The sequence below is a fragment of the Littorina saxatilis genome, linkage group LG12 (assembly GCF_037325665.1).
Source record: "Littorina saxatilis isolate snail1 linkage group LG12, US_GU_Lsax_2.0, whole genome shotgun sequence".
NCBI lineage: Eukaryota > Metazoa > Mollusca > Gastropoda > Littorinimorpha > Littorinidae > Littorina > Littorina saxatilis.
In genome coordinates, this window is record NC_090256.1 from 23,647,252 (window position 1) to 23,665,728 (window position 18,477).

The 18,477-nt window shown below is 39.1% G+C and overlaps 1 protein-coding gene across 2 annotated transcripts; it reads right to left on the minus strand.

Annotated features, from left to right (window-relative positions):
* Positions 1-435: 435 nt before the first annotated feature.
* Positions 436-18,403, minus strand: LOC138981564 (ectonucleoside triphosphate diphosphohydrolase 7-like). 2 transcript variants are annotated; one of them, XM_070354522.1, is made up of 10 exons: positions 18,222-18,403; positions 12,572-12,888; positions 11,776-11,926; positions 10,366-10,532; positions 9,979-10,094; positions 9,428-9,606; positions 8,608-8,926; positions 7,957-8,039; positions 7,182-7,343; positions 436-6,059 (listed from the first exon to the last, which is right to left on the minus strand). In XM_070354522.1, exons 1-10 carry the CDS (start codon positions 18,227-18,229, stop codon positions 5,810-5,812), a joined length of 1,752 nt encoding a protein of 583 aa, XP_070210623.1. In that variant the 5' UTR covers positions 18,230-18,403; the 3' UTR covers positions 436-5,809. The 2 variants fall into 2 exon arrangements, with proteins under 2 accessions (XP_070210623.1, XP_070210624.1); XM_070354523.1 differs by lacking the exon at positions 18,222-18,403 and adding an exon at positions 14,363-14,564.
* Positions 18,404-18,477: the final 74 nt, after the last annotated feature.

The following is an 18,477-nucleotide window of genomic DNA, read 5'->3' on the forward strand; positions in this document are numbered from 1 at the left end:
TTCCCAGCTTCCTTTCTGAGTTTTTTTTCACCCTGTTTTTGTTTGATCAACGAGATGCTTGTGAAACATTGCCGTCATTCTAACACTGTGTGTGTGTGTGTGTGTTTGTGTGCGTGCATGTGTGTGTGTGTGTGTGTGTGTTTGTGTGTGTGTGTTTTTCTGCATATAGCCACTGACAAAAACACGCAAACCAGCACTGCTGAGAGAGAGAGAGAGAGAGAGAGAGAGAGAGAGAGAGAGAGAGAGAGAGAGAGAGAGAGAGAGAGAGAGAGAGAGAGAGAGAGAGAGAGAGAGAGAGAGAGAGAGAGAGAGAGAGAGAGAGAGAGAGAGATGTTGATCACACGAACTGAGCAAAAGATCACTCACACACACACTACAAAAGACATGGTTAAAAGGAGATAGGAGAATGTAACAGACCACAAGGTAGATAATTAATTATAAGTAACCCACTTTATTTCATTTGCTGTTCCCACAAGTGGCCTTACAGGAGATCCCACACTCACTCCTCCACATTCTAACAATACATACATGTATTAGTATTAGTAAAATGTTCATCTTGCAAAACTTCATGAATATACCAATGTAATAAACACAACCGAGGGAAATAAAAATGAACAGCTCTGGGGAATTAAAACACACACACACACACACACACACACACACACACTCACACACACATTCATTACACCCAAACTCACTCTCAAACAAGCACACTATTTTTCATTCAAAGATGTGCAGACACACACACACACACACACACACACACACACACACACACACACACACACACACAGAGGTTACTTAACACACACACACAGGTTGCATAAAATCTCCATTGTGACAAATAAATCATCCTGAACAGTCTTCAAAACATTGTACTAAGTCAGGAATTAGAGGGGAAAAAGGATAAAACTTCGTATAATTTAAAAAAAACAAAAACTTTCATATACTGTACAAAGATACATACATAACTGTTGCCTTTTTAAATACATGTAGTACTAAACATAGTTTTATTCAGATAAACTAACTCTCAGTCATGAACATAAGGCTTAGTTACTATTAGCGCACCTCCAAAATTTCAAAGTCAAACTGGCTTGTACAAGAGTCATTCTCCAAAGCTGGTGAATTCTTAGGTCGGTCACTTAAAATGAAATTTTCACAGAAGCAAATGTGGTTAGACCTTTCCCCCTGTTTATCTGGATAAAGATATGTTTGACGAAGCACCAACAGCAAAATGAATGAACATATTTGTATTTTGATATTTAAAATAGTGTAAAAATGTCAGTAAATCAACAAAAATGGCGTCAGAAAAATGGGAACAGGCTCGGTACATATATTGGAAGATACAGTTCATTTAAACGATAAGTTGATTTTAGATGATTTGTTGAAAAGTCACTTTGTAAAACGATAAAGGTTCATTCCTGTGCAATTGTTGTTATTTCCTTTGTGTTTGTGACCCCAAAAAATGAAGTTGAAAACAGCGTTACGTAAGCATCGAATGTTGTCACGTTTACTTAGATTTTTCCGACCTCTATAACCAAATAAATTTCTTTACAATCACTAATTTTTTTGCGATCAAGTCAACAAGTGCAGCTTGAAGATGCAGAAAATGCATTCATTCAACCGAGGACACACTTTGAACGAATTTAATGTCTCAGAGAGTGTTTTGTGTCACACGTGATGCGTTCGTAACGGCCATTTTCATTTTAAGCTACATGTAGCATCAATTCAACTGAATAAAAGCATACTTCTTCTTCTTCTTCTGCGTTCGTGGGCTGAAACTCCCATGTACACTATGTGTTTTTTGCACGAGTGGAATTTTACGTGTATGACCGTTTTTACCCCGCCATTTAGGCAGCCATACGCCGCTTTCGGGGGGAGCATGCTGGGTATTTTCGTGTTTCTATAACCCACCGAACTCTAACATGGATTACAGGATCTTTTTCGTGCACACTTGGTCTTGCGCTTGCGTGTACACACGGGGGGTGTTCGGACACCGAGGAGAGTCTGCACACAAAGTTGACTCTGAGAAATAAATCTCTCGCCGAACGTGGGGACGAACTCACGCTGACAGCGGCCAACTGGATACAAATGCCGACTGAGCTACATCCCCGCCCATAATAAAAGCATACATTTACCCCTTTGTTATTCACCCAGCCATACAGATGCGTGACGTTTTTTTCACAATTTGTCATGAATAATGACGTCATTCACGAAAAAAGAAGGTGCAGTTGGCATTTTGGAAGTTTACATTCGTAACGCCTTTTGCTACAGGCGAAGATGCAGACCGCGATTGCTTGGACATAGAAAATTTCTCATCATTATGATTATGTACGTGCCAATGTTGATTTGTAAGCATGTAAAAAAAAAATAAATAAAGATAAAAATAGACTTTTTTTTTTTAATTATTGAAATAAAATATTGAAGAAAAAAAAAAGACATTTAAAAACCCTCCTTATAGATGCTTATCAAGCACTAATGAGCACAACATTCAATTACTTAATATGACTGCATAATGAACAAAATTGTGTTACAATGATGAAACTTTTGTTAACCAGTTTTGGAGAATGACTCACCTACAACTAGGCAACTATCATAAAGTCTCATTAAACAGATCAAATCATGTACATGTATATTTCAATGGCGTTCTCTTAGATTTTAACATCACAGATGTATCTATATGGCTATCATTCTTGAAACAACCACAGGAGGATGAATTCCTCAATGGCATTTAACTCAGATGATGTCTAAATTTGCATTGAAAATCAAAATGTAATAATAATAAGATTTAATAATAATACTGTAACTCAGCATGAAAAGAATGAATCTGAAAGCAAGATTAGGTGGGAGAGAGGTTTGTCTAGACAAATAATCAATGCACAAATGACAGTTCATCCAGGAGTATCACAGCAAACAACCCCCCCCCCCCCCCACACACACACAAACACAGAGATTTGAATGTTAGTCAATTAAATACAAAAATTAAACACTCAAACTGCTCTCCCCTCTCTTGCCCCATCCCAATCGAAGCCCAAAAACACACTATCAACCCCTTTAATATTGATTTAAAAATCCACTACAACACACACACACACACACACACACACACACACACACACACACACACACACACACAGTGCAAACACACTATCAAATTAAAAAAATTATAAACAAATGTTCAACCAAGATTGTTTCAGTACTGTCCATTATCTACAAATGATAAACGCCCTCAGATTATACCCACAAAAATTAAAACCCAAATCCTTATGCACGCTTCGGCTTCGAACCGTTTACATGACAAAAATGTCTGTGTATTGTGAGTCACTGACAGCCAAGTTGTCAAAACAACGTCCTCTTAGCACTCTTGTCTTACTTCTTGTATATTTAAAGTATCAACAATGTCCCATGACAAACACTGAAATCATTTTCCCATGTACACCTTGGAACTCATATGTTCACTCATAGAGGTACACCATTAATCGATGGATTTTGAGATTATTGCAGTGATTTTTTAAAAGTTTACACTATGTACAGTTCCGTGTTTAGGCACTAGGGCAAAGCATGCCTTACCTCCTTTCTGTGCGTGGAATGAGTTTACAAAACGCTGCCTACAATGTTCAAGTTATACATTTTTATTTCAAAGTAGACCTGACCAGTTTTCAAATCATTATACACTGTCTGCATTTCAATGTTTGAAACAGTAATTGTGAGATTCACGAAGAATGAGTTTTAACTCTTCATAATTGAATACGAGACAACAGACAATTTACTAGAAAAACTTGCAAACAAGACTTAAAATAAAAGTCCTCTGAAGCTTACTTGCCGGCAAAAGTAAAATAAAATAAACACTGATTCAATATTTTGTTAAAGAACTGGACATTAGGATGTGAACAGGAAAGCATAAAAATGGCATTAGGGCAAAGAGAAGTGCATATATGTCTAAATTTGCATAAGGATTTCATAAAGTCTAATAGACTTATAACACAATCTTGTCACTTTCACTGAAGAGCTAAACCTTCATTAGCAACAAATTCACACAAGCACTGACACAAACAGCAGCAGTGGAAATGCTAATACATACTCGTAATGGAATAAATGCTTCATCAATAATTCCCACCTGCACACCTGAACACATCATAAGGCAAAGGGAATAAAGTGGCAACAATGTTGCAGTGGATCCCCCCTTTTAAGACCCTATGTTGGTTTAAACAAAACTTTATTCAATTTTAGTATCGTGACATACCATTACCACACCAGGTGGAACAAAAATCTTTTCACATTTAAAAGCCTGGACAAATCAGCACACAATCATCTACAAAAGACAGACAGCAACTTTAAACAAGGTCACTGGTCTGGTCTCAGGACTTCTATATTCCTGCATGCACACTGAATTTCTTTATCTTGAGATAACATCGGGAATCATTTACAGCGTCAGCATTTTGTTTAAAAATGTTAAGTCTTTGGAAATCCACAACACTTCCTCAAACGGTTGCAACAAAACTGTTGTTGCCAACAAAATATAAGCTGCAAACGTATGTATTTCATATATGTAAAAGCAGCAGCAAGATTCAAAGTTATGTGTATCAGAAATGAAGAAGTGAGTACGAATGTTAAAAAAGCTGTTCTTGAGCCTACCAAGATGAGACTTAATTAGTTCCTGACGCCTTCTTGAGCAATGATAAATATGTGGAAAATGTCACCTTCATGGAATTATGCATTCAAACCACAAACACAATAGTCTAAAGTAGTAAAAAAATAACATGTTTCTGAAAGGTTTAATTGTATGAATCTGTTCTTACCAGCTCCAGAAAAGTCTCCACACAATTACTCGCAAAACATGCAAAACCTTTTTTTCCAAGATAAGCTCAATGGTAAATCTAAAAGGTGTAAGTGCCCACATTCATTCAGAATGGAAGTTTCTTTCTTTTGTTAAACCAGACTTGAAGAACAAGCACATGCCCAGTCATCAGTCAACAAAAAACTGTAAGAAAATGAGGCTAATGCACATGAAAACAAAGACATGAGGGTTGGTATGCACAGCAAAGTCCGAACTTAGTGGGACCCATGCATTGATTCGGATTGGTTGAAATCTCAAACAAATCTCAATGTCAACCAATTCGAACCAGCTCTTGGTCCCCTTCTAGTTAGGCACTGTCTCATGCACACCACCACAGAAGGATACGTTGACAGTTGCAGACGAATGAAATCACTTCTTTCAACAATAAATCTGAAATTTGTAATGATTTTCACACAGGTTTCTTTCAGCAAGTATGATATGTATTATACAACCACTTTATATCACAGATTTCACAGCAAAACCTACACTATGAGAGACTATCTATTCTTAGACCACTTAGCCTCCAACAAAAAGTCTACCGCAGTGAACAGCAAAGTCAATATGCCAATGAAATGCTGTTTAATGAAGTGTAAAGCACTGACATCAAATATTGAAGATTGATAAAAAATCCATGAAAAAATCTTTTGCAGTGCTTCTATTTGCTGCTAAACAGCTAACTACCAATCTCAGGGAGATTCTTCTATATTATGTAATTTCATACTTTCTAAAGTAAACCTATGCCTACTCTAAACATGATATCAATTCATTTTCCTACGCTAGTAAAACAAAATGTACATCTACTCAACTTTAACCTTTATGCTCAAAATGCAAAGAAAAAAACAACTACTGCTTCCAACTACATCACATTTACTTTCTAACCCCAGTAGCACCTCAGTCATGGTCCTAAAAACAGTGAGTCTCTCAATGCACGTGGCTCCACCCAACAACAAAACCCCGCGCATTTCACAGAGGTCACAAATAACCTTGACCCTTGACATATCGTACTCCCTGCTCCAGCTGGTCCTCCTCGGTCATAAAGTAGGTCATGGAGGGAACGCGGGACAAGTCCGACCGTTTGGGACACAGCCGCAGGCGCTTCATGTAAAGGAAAATGGCCGCCAGCACCACAATGAAGCAAAGGACGATGGGATACTCGTTGGAGAAGACTCGGAACTTGCTCCAAGGCGAGACTGAGTGAACCATTTGGCTCAGTTCCAGGTCCCTGAAAGAATGAACATCATAGGCCAGCGTCAATAAAAACTGCAGTAAACAGAATGTGAAGTGAGACAGGGCTTATTGATATGTACAGTGGAACCCCCGTTTTAAGACATTTTTTAAATTTTTTTTACATTTAGTCAAGTTTTGACTAAATGCTTTATTCTTTTTCTGTTCATAACACATTTCAACTCCCTCCTTCTTGAGACCTGATTTTCTCAGTATGCTACAGGCAAATTTGACATGCCAAGGCTGGTACAGGGTGACCCAAAAATGTCAAACCTCATACTGTTAAGTCCGATCCCCGAATCTGGCAACTTTGTTTGAAATTGTACAAAAGTCAGACCATTTGATCTATACAATTGTCACTTTGTGGAAGGGTCATGCATAGGCTGAAGTGGATGTCCCCCAAATATGAAGGTATTCGGTCAACATGCATAGAAATTATTAACATTTTTGTGGGTTGCATTTTTTGGGGGTCACACTGTACAAAGAACAGTGCTCGCAACATCTCGTCAAGCTGACAGCATGCTAAATGTACAGGCAGATTTGACATGACATGGCTGGTGAAAAGAATGGTGCTCCAATTTTTCAAGTCAAGATGAAATAACATTATTGAAGAATTGAACTTTGCCTTGGTTGAACATCCCTATTATAGCGCAAAGGATTCTACATTCCTGACATATTGGTTTTTACAATTCACTTGTTGGTCTTTTCAATAGAATGATTGCTAAAACTATGTGCAATAGGGCCTGATCTGAACTGTGCAACTCCGAATAAAAATGAAGGAACAGTGGAACCCCCTTTCAAGACGCCCAATTTAAGACTCCCTCCTCTTTAAGACCTTGCTTGTTCAGACTTTCTGTTCATAACCTGTGTAAATTTTCCCTCATTTTAAGACCCCTCCTTTTTAAGACCTGATTTTATCAGATTTTTGAATACAAGGGGGGGTTCCACTGAATACACTGAAGTAAATTGCAGACAGACAAAATAATTCTAAACTAAACTCTGTCAACTTTTTTTTACCTCGTGACATCAAGAGTGTGTACAAGAAATAAAATCTAACCACTGATGACAAGTGATCAAAGCATTCCAGGTTTAATCTCTTTCCACAAGGCTTCAGGCTTACCTTAGCGGAAGGAAGCGAGTGCGATAAATAAGCGCTCCAAGCGTCCACTGTATATCCTTGCCATGGATGAGCTGAGCAGACTGGAAGTGGGAATAAGTCTGCGGGAATTGAAAACCTTTGTGAAGAACCACTGACAACCAGGCCGACTTGATGCATTCGTACCTGGAATGAAGACACATATGGTTTGTTAACAACAACAAATGTAAAGCCAAACCGTAAAGCAAGAAATCAAGTGTGCTTCATGTAAAGCCTGTCCTTACTTGGTGAAGCTGGCCGCATGAAGCTTTAGCTCTGAGTTTTTGGTAAAAAGACCTTGGCAAAGTCGACTTGGGGCTCCATTCAGGTCACCTCTTATGCCTCCCTTCATAAGTCATGCCTTTGTAAACAAAAACAAAACAAAAACAAGCTTCACCACCACCAACCCCTGCAAGAAAAAAACAAGAATACTATGAAAACCCCTTCCAAGACCCCAGTTTCTCAAATTTTGTGTTCATGATGTCAGCAAATTTAATTCTATTTCAAAGCTCCCTCTGGTCTAAGACCTCATTGTCTCAGATATTTGAGGGTCTTAATACATGTACAGTGGAACCCCCCTCTAAAGACCCCCTAATTTAAGACTCGCTACCTTTCAAAATGGTTGACTCAGACCTCTGTCAATGTAGCCCCATTTTACAACTCCCTCCTATTTAAGGCCTGATTTTTTAAGACTTGTTGGAGGTCCTAAAAGGGGGGTTCCACTGTAGCAGAGTTTTCACTGTACATGAATACAACTCACTTGAAACGATGATCATCAGCTTTGGGGTATAAATGTTTCTGGTACCAGGCCTCAAGCTGAGACCATGTTGTGCTGCAGAATTCCTAAAATAGCAGAACCTTATGGTTTAACATTTTCATTTATTCGATGTAAAAACACACAACAGAGCATGCATTTGCAATCAAAAAGCATCTTTCAGATATGCCACTGTATCTTTAGAAATGCCATTCTGATGCATTGATAACACAAACATGCAGTAATTAAATTTGATAATAATATTTCTAAAGCTTGTGCAAGGTAACAACTGCTTTATCCAGTGCTTGCATTATATATACAAATGAAGCGTTCTTTTAATTTTACAGGTCTTAACCGTCAGAGAACAGACGCAGACACCTCATTTTATTTGAACTGATGAAACCCACCACACAAAGACAAAAAGTTTAATGCTGTTCACTACCAACACAACAAAACAACAAGTTAGACACTTAACTCTATCAAACAACACACAGCCATAAAGGTACAATGGAGAAATAAAGATGGCAGAGAGTGAAGAAAAACAGAGAAAAAGTGACAGTAGGGGAGGAAAATATCAGAAGGGTAGACTGAGAGTTAGAGAAAAATAGTACAAGAACAGGAGAGATGAGACAGAGAAGTGGAAGAGAAACAACTCACTTTGGCCTGCTTCTCAAAACTCTTGAACTTGTAGCTGCCGCCCATGCGGTACACATCCTCCATGGTGTACCAAAACTCAGAGAAACCGTAGAAATCTGAATGCAGAAAGTCAATGGCGGGCTGATGGATTCCGTTGAAAGAACACGGATCCTGATTGCACGCCACGCTGAGATTCAATAGTGGCGCCAGACGAGCTTTGCACTCGCCAAAATCACCGGAGCCCACAAACTTTCTCGTGATGCCAGCATCGTCTTGCACCTCCAGCGGCATACCTGGCGGCAAGCAGGGATCCGTCACAGTTTTACGCTTCTTGCTAGACCTGGAGAAAAGTGCAAGCATGCATGAAAGACGTATCTACATCAGACGGTATATAATAGAGTACAGACCGACCAGAGGTGGTTTGAGATGGTTTTTATTTTTTATTTTTTGTTCAATCAAATTGGTTGTCATTCTTGAAAGCAGGAAACACTTTCCACCAACCATGATGTAAAAAAAAGGTGTTTCCCATGACATTGTTTTATAGACAAAAAGAGATTGATTGTGCTTCCAAATAACCATACTAAGAATGAACCAAACATGTGTTTAAAAAAAAAACCAAAAAACCTCTAATGATGCATAAACGGATCTTCCATCATCCCATCAGATTGATTATGTGATGAGATATCAGAAGCAAAAACACTCTGCTCCAAAGACCAAAGAAAACATATCAAAACTTTTCATTTTAAGATTAAACAGTCCAAAGACAACAAGATGGCTGTTGGCCTAAAACTGCTCATCACTAAAACTCTTCTAGTTACTCAGATGAGTCAAACATACTTACTTTGGTTTAGCCAAGGTGTTGTTTTTAAGCAAAACCTCTTGGTATCTTTCTATGGCAGAGTTGGCCCCATAGCCAAGAAAGGTGGTGACGTAAACTCTGTAGGTGTGTTCTATGTCTGTCTCCTGGCAACCCAGATTAAACTCCGCTATCATCTCCCTGGGGATCCTTTTCAGCTGATTCTGCAACCAGGTAAGATTGTCATAACCATAAACGGGAAGCCACAAACAACAACAGAATGGATTTACAATTTTTTTTTTAACCTTAGAAAAATACAAGACTAACACCATTGATGACAACACCAGATAATAAATATATAACAGTTACTACTGAATTAAGAATGGTTTAATTATCTTTATCATATCCTGTAAACTATTTAAACTGCATTTTGATATTTGTACTCCCAAAGGCACTTCCTCAGTTCTTGCACACAACTGTTAACATAAACCAAAATTTAAAATCTATATATTGAGTGTGATAAAAGCAAATTTTTTTGTTTATTTACTTCAATTATTACAAAAAATAACATCTCTAAAATCAAAATCCCCACTTACTTCATCCGTAATTTCAAAAGCGATCTGCACAGAGCCTCCACCCATGTCAATCATTCCCACCGTTCGACTACGCTGGTGCACGTTTCCGTCAGGTAACTTTACCTCAATCATTGCACCTGAAGAATGCACAAACACAGGTTAAGAACAATATGTGTGACAGAAACAATTCCACATTGGAAATACTGCCCTTTCGTTTGCAAAAATGATTGCAAAGCAGAGAAGTGTTCCTTGGAAACTATTGTCTTCAAGGTTAAAGCTTTACAGACTGTGGACAAATATATATTTCATATAATCATCCCTTTAATTCCCCACACTTTGAACACACACAAAAAAGAAGAAGAAAGGTTTTGAGGGTGTTAAACTTAATTGTCAAAAATGATCACTTACCTGTATCAGATGAGTGTGAAAAACGATCCAGGGCATAGTTGACAGCGATCCAGGCATAAACACCTTCTGTCTTCCCCGGGATGACCTCAAAATGGTTCTCTGCCACAACAAAGTCAAACTGCTTGGGGAGGTCTTTGTGCAGATCCTGCATAATCTGGTCCTGGGCTCTGCAAAATACAAAGTCAAACAGCACATTGTCATTGACAGTTCTGGCAATCCTTGATGCATCTTCACTCTTTGCAGCAATGCTGACCAGTCTTTTCCTCTTCTTATTCCTTCCTGCAATCTGTTTCTTCGTTCGCGTTCATGTGCTGCGACTCCCACAAACACTCGTAGGCACGAGTGGGCTTTCACATGTATGGCCGTTTTTCCCCCCCCCCACCGTTCAGGGGGATTTCCTGAGACAATCATGAAACCGAATATCTTTTGTGCGTGATAGCAAGCTCTTTACTGCAGAACAACTGTTCCAGCTCATTAAAATATTAGACTCATTCCAATTTTAATGTACGGTCACAATATCAGTAACTCAACAGGATGGATGTTAAAATCTAAAGCAGTATTCCGCACAAAAAGCAAGAGGGAATGGTCCTTTTGAAAAGTTGTATGGCGACATAACTGCGCAATGCAGTGTCTCCTCATGGATGAATGGGTCAGCTACTTTAACCTTCACTGTGCTTTCTGGGTCATGAACTATCGAGAGCCTCTGTATCTCAGACTATTAGGAGTTATTGCTTGAGATTTCTTGTAATCGTCAAAAACCCTAGTAACTTCCTACAGACTACTTGTCAATCGATTATGTTAAAAAATAAACAAATTTACATTATAATCACAATGATGTAATTTGAACTACACAGTCTGCATGATGTAGGTCCTGTGTAACCCTAACAGAATTTTAGAAGGATTGTTGCAATGTTTATCCCTAACTAGATGGTGTGGGTTGTGTATGAACCATACTCTGCAAAAAGGCACTAGGATTAAGTATGAACCATACTTTACAAAAAGGCACTAAAGTGTTTATATCTAATCAGATGGTGCGGGTTGTGTAAGAACTATACTTTACAAAAAGGCAGTAAAGTGTTTATATCTAATCAGATGGTGCGGGTTGTGTTTGAACAATAATTTACAAAGAGGCACTAAAGTGTTCATATCTAATCAGATGGTGCGGGTTGTGTAAGAACTATACTTTTTACATTCAATCCTTTTTTGACAAGTATGGATCATACAAAACCCACATCATCCGGACTGTGTAGTCCAAAGTACATCAGTGTGAATTTGTTCATTTATTAAATAATCAGTTGACAAGTAGTCGGCAGGAAGTCACTATGGTGCTTAGCCCAAAGCGTGATCCGCTAAAGCTTTAAGAAATGTTCCGCATTTCAAACACTTTCTATAGGTAAAAAGTCAACTCACACTTTGGGGATCATACGCATGCCAGCTGTAGCCAGGACATAGAGCGGAGTCTCCTTGTGTTTCTCTTTGGGGATGTAGACCTGAGCAAACTCCAGCAGCTTGGCGATATGGTCGCTGGCACCATCCGGATTGTTCTCAAACTCGGACAGACCTGAATGCACATTAGCCGTCGGTCTTAAAAACAAGTCTTCCACGTTTACTTTTTTTTCTGATTAAGATTTCCACAATGAGAGCCTCTCTCAAAAGTAGAGAAGAAAGGTGTAAATAGATTATAAATACTGGATTTTAAAAGGAATAAATTTGAACTTGTATCTTCTTGAGCTCTTTTCGTGCAGCAATTGAAACTCCCAGTCAACAGATACAATGTCAGATGACATACACAATACAGTCACCAGCTGGTTGGTACATGATAAAATCCATAAGCCTCATACACTGGTATACCTGAACTGTGAGGCTCCTCTAATGAGAGGGCACACGTCAATAATTTTTTTAATAATATTAGGTTGACCAAATTACACCTGTCATGAAAGGAAACCTGCAATGTAGGGACACCCCAAAGAGTGTCTTTTTATCACAGGCACCACTGTACTAAATCGACTAGACAGTGGAACCCCCCTTATTTCCTCCAAAAATCTGAGAAAGTCGGGTCTTAAAAAAGGGAGTCTTAAAACAGAGGTAAATTTACAGATGTTTTGAGTAGAAAATATGAAAGAGCAAGGTCTTAACAGAGAGTAAGTCTTAAACTTGAGGGCTCCAAAGGAGGTAATGTAATGCCACCACCAGTGCAATAACTTACCAGGAGACACTTTCTTCACGACAGGTTTTTCCTTTGAGTCCATGAGCTGCTGAATATTCAGCAAGTCATGGGGGTTGCCTGAGTGGGGCGGCCAGAAGTACACATACACTCGACTGCCGCTGCTTCCGCAATCAATGACAATGCCGTAGTGTACAAAACTCTCCACCGCATCGCTTTCAGCCCTGAAGACGGTGATGCTGAGAAGGCCCGAGATGATCAGGGTCAGGAAAGACATGATAATGACGGCCATAAGAACCACGAACGTTAATCGTTTGGTCTTGTCCCCTTTCATCTGAATACACGGACAGCAGTAGACCCTTGAAAGAAACAAATTAAATGTGAATCAAGATGCATCATATATTTAAAATGAATGCAAGATATGTTAACTGATGCTAATACATTTTTGAACAAAACTGTTAACAACTGTACATTATAATGTCTATGCAAAATGCGAATGCTGTAGACCCACTTATTGTACGTTCTGTTACAGTGACATTTTGCTTATTGCAGGCAAACCCATAATTCCCAAGAATCATGAATTTGTTATTGCAATTTACAATTATAATATTTGTTATTGCAGCGACACTGCGCTTAAAATGAACTTTGAATTCTTACCCCAGACGTTCACAATAAATGGATGCTATTCCATCACACACTTTTGTACCTGACGAAGTCCCTAGCAACAACTTAGATTGTACATTTTCAAAGCTATAGACTCAGTAAACCAAAAGGAAAATTCACACAATCAACCCTTTCAAAAGTTCCACCAAATAAAAGGGAAACCAGCCACAATTTCAGCTTATCTATTTTACCATAACCCTTTTGCTGCGAAGCAGATGTGCATTTTATCCTACATAAATGAGAGAGACCACTCTTGTCATAACTAAACCATTCTCGGTTCTGGTTCTGGTTCTGGTTCTGGTATAGTACGTCGCAGGAGCCAAGTTGGCTATATATGCGACGGGACTGGTGGGCGCAGCGGCCTAAAAAGAGGAGGAGGGAGGAGGGAGGTTTCCTACGGCAGTAGAAAAGGCTTTTGCTGATGTGCAGCCTATCACCTCCTCGCTTAGATGGTTCCACTCCTGAGCTGTCTTTACAAAAAATGAGTGTCTGAACAGTTCAGTTCGGCAGTGTGGTATGATTAGGCCTTTAGAGTTGTTGATGGCCTGCCTCTCGATCTCGCATACAGTATATATGTGTATATCATGTAAATAAGGTTGTGTCACTGTCCAACTACAATCTGACAGGGACATAATTTTCCACTGCTGATAATGACAAAGTCACCGAGGCAAACATAAGTCTCGAAAAACTTCTGCGTTTGCTGTTTCCTCTGGAGTAATTTTGAGAAACCTGCAGGTGACGCCATAACTTCAAGAGTGACATATTTTTGCTTTGACGTCAACAATTTCATGAGGCTTTGGAAAAGATCTGGGCTCCAAAAGACGTGTCTACAATTATATTAGACGCTTAAACTCCAGGAGTCTTGGAGCAGAAGGCATGCAAGTACAGAATACTAGATGGCTTGCTGTCTCATACCAGGTTTACACTCATTGCTTTTTCAAATATTGTAAAAAAAAATAAATCCCTTTCAATGGAATTTCATTATTTAAAAAACAACTCTCGTAAATCTGGTATCACACAGTATGCCATGTAATATTCTCAATGTAAGTTACTCTTTAGCAATGACATGCAATTTACCATGTACAGGTACAGTATTTGTGTTTGTATGCTTGCCAGAATACTGACAAACAAGTTATAGACAATGGATTTTAAGAACAGTGAAGTTCAAACCTTTCCGTACAATGGAGGGAAGACTTTCATGAAGCAGTGAAGGAGCTTAACTGTTTTTCCAACTGTAGAAACTTCAATTCATTTCAGCCAATCTATTTCATGAGACAAACGGCTGCCTTACCTACCAATAAAGTATAGATGATTGAAAGGCCCTTCATAGCTACAACACAATGTAGAAACAATGCCATTTACACATGGATACATATATGTATTCAGAGTAATCATTTTCAATGATCACATAATCAACAGAAAGAATGTGAAAGAATGCCATTGTTTACAATACAAGTTTGCGATAACATTAGCCAAAAAGCATCACGAAGCGCAGTGAAAGACTCAAAAACAGAAAAGAGATGCATACATCTCATCTGATGCAATAGTAAACCGCAACCTTGAAAGTTGAAGCAACATTATGTTAGATGAATTGTAAAATTCACACACCTGTGAGAAATAATAGGAAACAAGAGCCCTAAAGAAAAAGCCATGAGATTGAGAGGTAGTCTTCCTACAATCTTTTTTTCAACATGAAGAGAATGTGCTGTACGAAATCGTGCTTGCAAAATGATTATAAAATTTTAACTTTACACCACAGATGCTGCCTCTCTCTCAGATTTTTAATAATACGGTCCAGTAAAAACTTCATTTAAGCAACAACAGGTGTTCTCTAAATCAAGAGTTAACTTGCAAGACATTCAATTTTGACCCCAAACCACTTGTGATCAATACTTGTTTGGTAAGAAATAACCACAGCCAGTTAGTACATGTTTTGAGCTTGTAAATCCATTGTAAATCTAATAACTCACAAACAGACTGGTGAAAGTGTTCCAATGGTCAAGTACTGTTTGCAACAACAACAAAAATAGGTATAAAATCATTAATCTTCAGAGATTTTAAATCACAGTTTGAAAGACAACAAAAATTCAAATGATTATACAGTATAACATAGTGATTCAAATCCTGTTTCACACAGGGCAACCTGCTAGTAAAGTGACGGTACGAAATAGCTGTTCGCTACCACTTTAATTCCTTTGAACAAATCACCTATTAATTACAGTGGAACCCCTCGCTAGTGACCTTGAAAATGTTGACAAAAATCGGTCCTTATGGAGGGGGGTCCTTACAGAGGGAGAGGGCGGGGTCAGGGGGCCACAAAGAAAGTCACCTCAGATTTTCTTAAAAAAAGAAAACAGAGAAGTTTGAGTTGCTGATGACCGTTTCCTCAAGCAAACTGTTCTGGTGCATGTACTACCCTGGCCAAGTTTCCTCTTAACACATCAAAGAGACCGCCCCATAGGTTAAACTCCCCATAGGTTAAACTCGGTCACACTCCTCCGAAAACGGCGTATGGCTGCCTAAATGGCGGGGTAAAAAACTGTCATACACGTAAAATTCCACTTGTGCAAAAAACCCACGAGTGTACGTGGGAGTTTTAGCCCACGAACGCAGAAGAAGAAGAAGAAAACTCGGGCACTCGTGACTGACCCGGGTGCAGGAAGTGTTTCCTCTCTCAGATATGAAAGGGGAACCACCTCTCATAGCTAAAACTTGGTCAATGACCCCTGGGAAGAAGGTCAGTGTCTATAAACAAGGCCACCCAGCTATCACAATGGACCTGCCTTTGATCTCGCCGCACACGCAGATCGGAAAATTCTTTTTTCTGGCAGCCAGGAACCAATCCCAAACCTTTTCATTTACGTCAGAGTATGTTGTCTTCTGCCGCTTTGATCGCATTTGATCGGCATTGTCACCACTTTCCCACCTTTTCAGAATGTTTTCTTTGTCTTGGATAATTCTTTGAATTTGCGATTTTCCAACATCAAGACTTATTGCAATCGCGATGGCAGTTTCTCCCTTTTTGTGTCTGTTCACAACATTCACTCCATTTTCGAGAGTTAAATATTTTATTTTATTTGTAGACGCCATGTCGATCTCCACTGCTCTTCTGTCCAAAGACTGTCTATTCTGACTGAGTTGAACGGTGTATGTTGGTCACGTGAGTTTGTTTTCTCGATGATTGGTTTGTGATGTTTACTCAGCCCACCCAACCATCACACCTCTCAGCGGTTTAGTGCCTTTGCTTACGCAAGACGGTTATAACTGGTTATAACCGGTTTGTCAGTAATGCGTTACGCTGACTGAGAGTCTTGGTTTTGTCTGACAAAGTCGTTACACAAGCTGTTAGGTCGATCCTTAGACGTTAGAGCGGGGTGGTCGCTACACTGGTGACAACTATATAAGGAAACACATCGGTAAAAAAAAAAGGGTCGTTGTGGCGGGGTATAGTCGTTAGAGAGGGGGGTCCTTGTGAGGGGTTCCACTGTAATAATAACAAATAAGTGATGAGAACTACAGAGGTAAATTTGGCAAGAATTAAACTCAAATTTATAGAGATTGCAAATAAAGTTATGTTTTATTGGCTCACGTAAGTGTAGCCTATGCGATCGTAACTTTGTCTGTCTGTGCGTGTGTGTGTGTGTGTGCGTGTGTTTGTGCGTGTGTATGTCTGTGGTAGAAACTCTAACATTTGAAGACGTCACATTACATTGACGTCACATTATGACGTAAGAGGGTTAGACGTCACGCGAAGGAAGTACTGAAAGTCTCGGTCATTATTATTTTGAGCGGGCCGAGACTCTGTTGGCAGTCGTGTCCCTGTAAGTAGGCTACATGCAGACAGACAGATCTAGATCTAGTGTCTCGCTTTCTTGCACAGTTTCACCTATAGATATGCTCTTTCTGTGTGTGCGTGTGTGTGTGTGTGTGTGTGTGTGTGTGTGTGTGTGTGTGTGTGTGTGTGTGTGTGTGTGTGTGTGTATGTGTGACGGAGTGATTGAGTTTGTGTTACTGTTTGTCGATTTCTTACGTGAGCCTTGATGGCTTCGCCTCTTGTTTTATTTATTTCAGCTAGATCGAATCATTCCCGGTGCATGTAAGTTGTAACTTGTGACCATTTACTTATATATTTTTGCTTTTTAAGTAGACATAGGCATGTGAATAATTTTGGTTAACATTAACAGCATTGTACTAACGATTGACTTTTACAGTTTTAGTTTAAGAACCTACAACAAGCAATAATGAAATTGTGGTATTTAAGAGAGAGAGAGAGAGTGTGTGTGTGAGTTTATACATGTATAGTGTACTGTGTTTGTGTGCATGTGTGTGTGTGTGCATGCATACTTGGACGTTAGATGCAAACTGAGTGAAAAGTCTGACTGACTGAACTTTATTTAATTTTTACAAGGATGGGCCTTCTCTTACAATCTGTCCATGGGACGACAAACACACAAAACAGTACCAATTTACACAAAAACAGAAACACTATAGAAGTTAAAATTCAAGCATCAGAGAGAGAGAGAGAGAGAGAGAGAGAGAGAGAGAGAGAGAGAGAGAGAGAGAGAGAGAGAGAGAGAGAGAGAGAGAGAGAGAGAGAGAGAGAGAGTGTGTGTTTGTGTGTGTGTTTGTGTGTGTGTGCGCGCGGCAGTTTGACGCAAACTGAAAAGCCACCATAAAAAAAGGTCAAAAAGCCTGAGCGAGAGAGACAATGACAATTCTTTATTTTACGAGGGTAACAGAATAAGCATAGGAATACTTTTTTTGCATCTGGCCCTCGCCCTAAAGAGGGACTAAATCTACTATAATAACTACTAGATCTACTACATGAGAGTGTGTGTGTGTTTGTTTGTGTGAATGTGCGTGCTCGGACGTTAGACTCAAACTGAAAAGCTGGAATAAAAAAAGTCAATAAGCCTGAATGAAAACTGTCCGACGCGAGAGACAATAGGGTTACCGGTAACTAAGACTACTAAGAGTAAGAGTGAAAGTTTAGTTACAGAACTCAAACCTTCCAACTCAAATTACAAACCTCCCCATCTTCGCCGAAAGGAGCTCACTATAGTCGTCCAATATAAACCTAGTAAATGTGACTAGTGTACATTGTCTAACTGGTGTAATTCTCCCAAGAAAGCCGATTGTATTACGTCAAATCGGCAACTACGTGGCTTGCGCCGCCATGACAGGTAGCGACAGCTGTAAATGGTACTTTTCATTTTACGCCATTCATAAAAGTTGTAACCATTAACAAAATAGTGCATTGATGATATTGTAAACACTTATGATGA